The 1,758-nt window shown below is 33.0% G+C and overlaps 1 protein-coding gene across 1 annotated transcript; it reads left to right on the top strand.

Annotated features, from left to right (window-relative positions):
- The first annotated feature begins 230 nt into the window (after positions 1–230).
- Positions 231–1,094, top strand: LOC110116616. Its single transcript, XM_020850277.2, has 2 exons — positions 231–332; positions 463–1,094. Exons 1-2 carry the CDS (start codon positions 292–294, stop codon positions 830–832), a joined length of 411 nt encoding a protein of 136 aa, XP_020705936.1. The 5' UTR covers positions 231–291; the 3' UTR covers positions 833–1,094.
- The last annotated feature ends 664 nt before the right edge of the window (positions 1,095–1,758 follow it).

The raw sequence follows: 1,758 nt of genomic DNA, 5'->3' as shown, positions 1-1,758 counted from the left end.
GACTAATTTTGTGATTCTAATTCATCGCTGAATTTTTCAGATTATTTTTATCATACTATTTTTAGTTGAGATTTAATTCTAGTATTGCTTGTGATCTTTGAATCCTCAAGTTACTTTGCATTTAGTGATGCATTGCATCATATTAATTTTATTTCGAATCCCTAAACCATAATAGTTTTGCATCACTTTGCCTTGAAAAAGTTGAATTGCTGATCCTTATAGTTTGTTTTAACTAGTACTTGTTTTTTTCTTTCTCCTCAGATTGTTACTGCCTTCAGTTTGGCCGATCACATGAAAGAAATGTTTTATGCAGAACCAAGATACCAATCCAGGTTATCTCATTTTATATGATAAATATTGATAATTCTTCAATTTTATGCGCCTGTTTTAGTTTTATATCTTTTTTTTTTTTGCAGATATGATTTTATTAAATGCATTAGCTGATTTTTTTTTTTAAATCAGGAAAGATGACCCTGAAATCAAGGAATTATTCAATGAAATTGAGAAAATTAGAGCAGATTTTAACTCGACTGAGCGGCCAATACTAGAAATTGAGGCTCTTGAAGAGAAACAACATAGGCATTCTCACATTGCAGAGCCAATTCCTTCACCTAAATCGGCAAATGAGTCTCCAAAATCACCTAAGTTCATCTCTAACGAGTCTTCCAAATTAAAATCTATAAGTACAGAACAACAACATGATCCAGAATCAGAACTCGCAAAATTCGAAAAGGAATTTGGAAACTTTGGAAGTGATTTCTCTAATGAAGAGGTTGGGGTTTGGGAATTTGATGAACTTGAAGAGGAACTAAGGTCTGAAGCAGATAAATAGTTTTGGAATCAAAGAGATTGAAATCTGCGCCATCTTCATTCCATTATTTTATGTTCTGTTTACAGTCATGATGTAAAATATGATGGGGGCTGTTAAATAATAAAAAAAAAAGGAATATGGAGTGTAAAAATTTGTCAATATCTCTTCAGCATGTCATGTATTTGATGTACCTGCTCATGAACAAATGTTTATTTGTTACAATCTTTGTATTCGACTGAAATCCTTGGACAGATTTTTATACCAAAATGATAAATTTTAGTCATCTGAAAATCTCCACGCTATTTTGGGGGAAGATCTTCATTTATGGAGTTCTTTGATAGGAAACACCTGAAGATCTCAACTAATTCCTATCAATTTTTAGAAAAACAGTGAAAATCTTCCACAAGAACCCCCACAAAATCAAGAAAACAGTAAAAAAATTTGTAATTTTTGATGAAATAGAAACGGAAATGAGCAAGATATAATTGATTCTCAATTTTAGAGGAGCATCGATCTCTCCCAAATTTCTAGACGCTACTAGAGCCTAAAAGAAAACTTAAATCTAAGATATCTCAAATTTCAGGCAAATTTTAGATGTCCTAACTCTATGAAAATAAAATATTTAATGCATACAAATCAAAAGGAAATCCTTAAACAATCCCTACATTCAATTTTCCTTCCAATTTTCTTAAAAAAAAAAAAAAACCTTCCAAATTGGCTCCCGTGAACCTAGCGGCTTGATCGGCATATGCAGGAGGCGGAGAAGTTTTGTCTCATTTGCGCTTGGGCCAGTCCCGCGTGGATCAGTTTGTCTCATTTGCGCTTGGGCCAGTCCCGCATGGATCGGCTGGACTGGTCTGACATTTTATATATGAGAGTTTGATAGCAGTTGAGTAAGAGCGTGTGGTAGGTTTTTCATAATTTTTTTTTTTATAAATTGCTGGACA

The sequence above is a fragment of the Dendrobium catenatum genome, unplaced genomic scaffold, assembly GCF_001605985.2.
Source record: "Dendrobium catenatum unplaced genomic scaffold, ASM160598v2 original_scaffold_246626, whole genome shotgun sequence".
Lineage (NCBI taxonomy): Eukaryota > Viridiplantae > Streptophyta > Magnoliopsida > Asparagales > Orchidaceae > Dendrobium > Dendrobium catenatum.
This window is presented reverse-complemented; position numbering and strand designations above follow the sequence as displayed.

Excerpts from the sequence above, each read along its gene's own strand:
- LOC110116616 (XM_020850277.2), top strand. The coding sequence starts at position 292 with ATGAAAGAAATGTTTTATGCAGAACCAAGATACCAATCCAG. Across the intron at positions 333-462 it reads GAACCAAGATACCAATCCAG|GAAAGATGACCCTGAAATCA; the intron begins GTTATCTCATTT and ends TTTTTAAATCAG.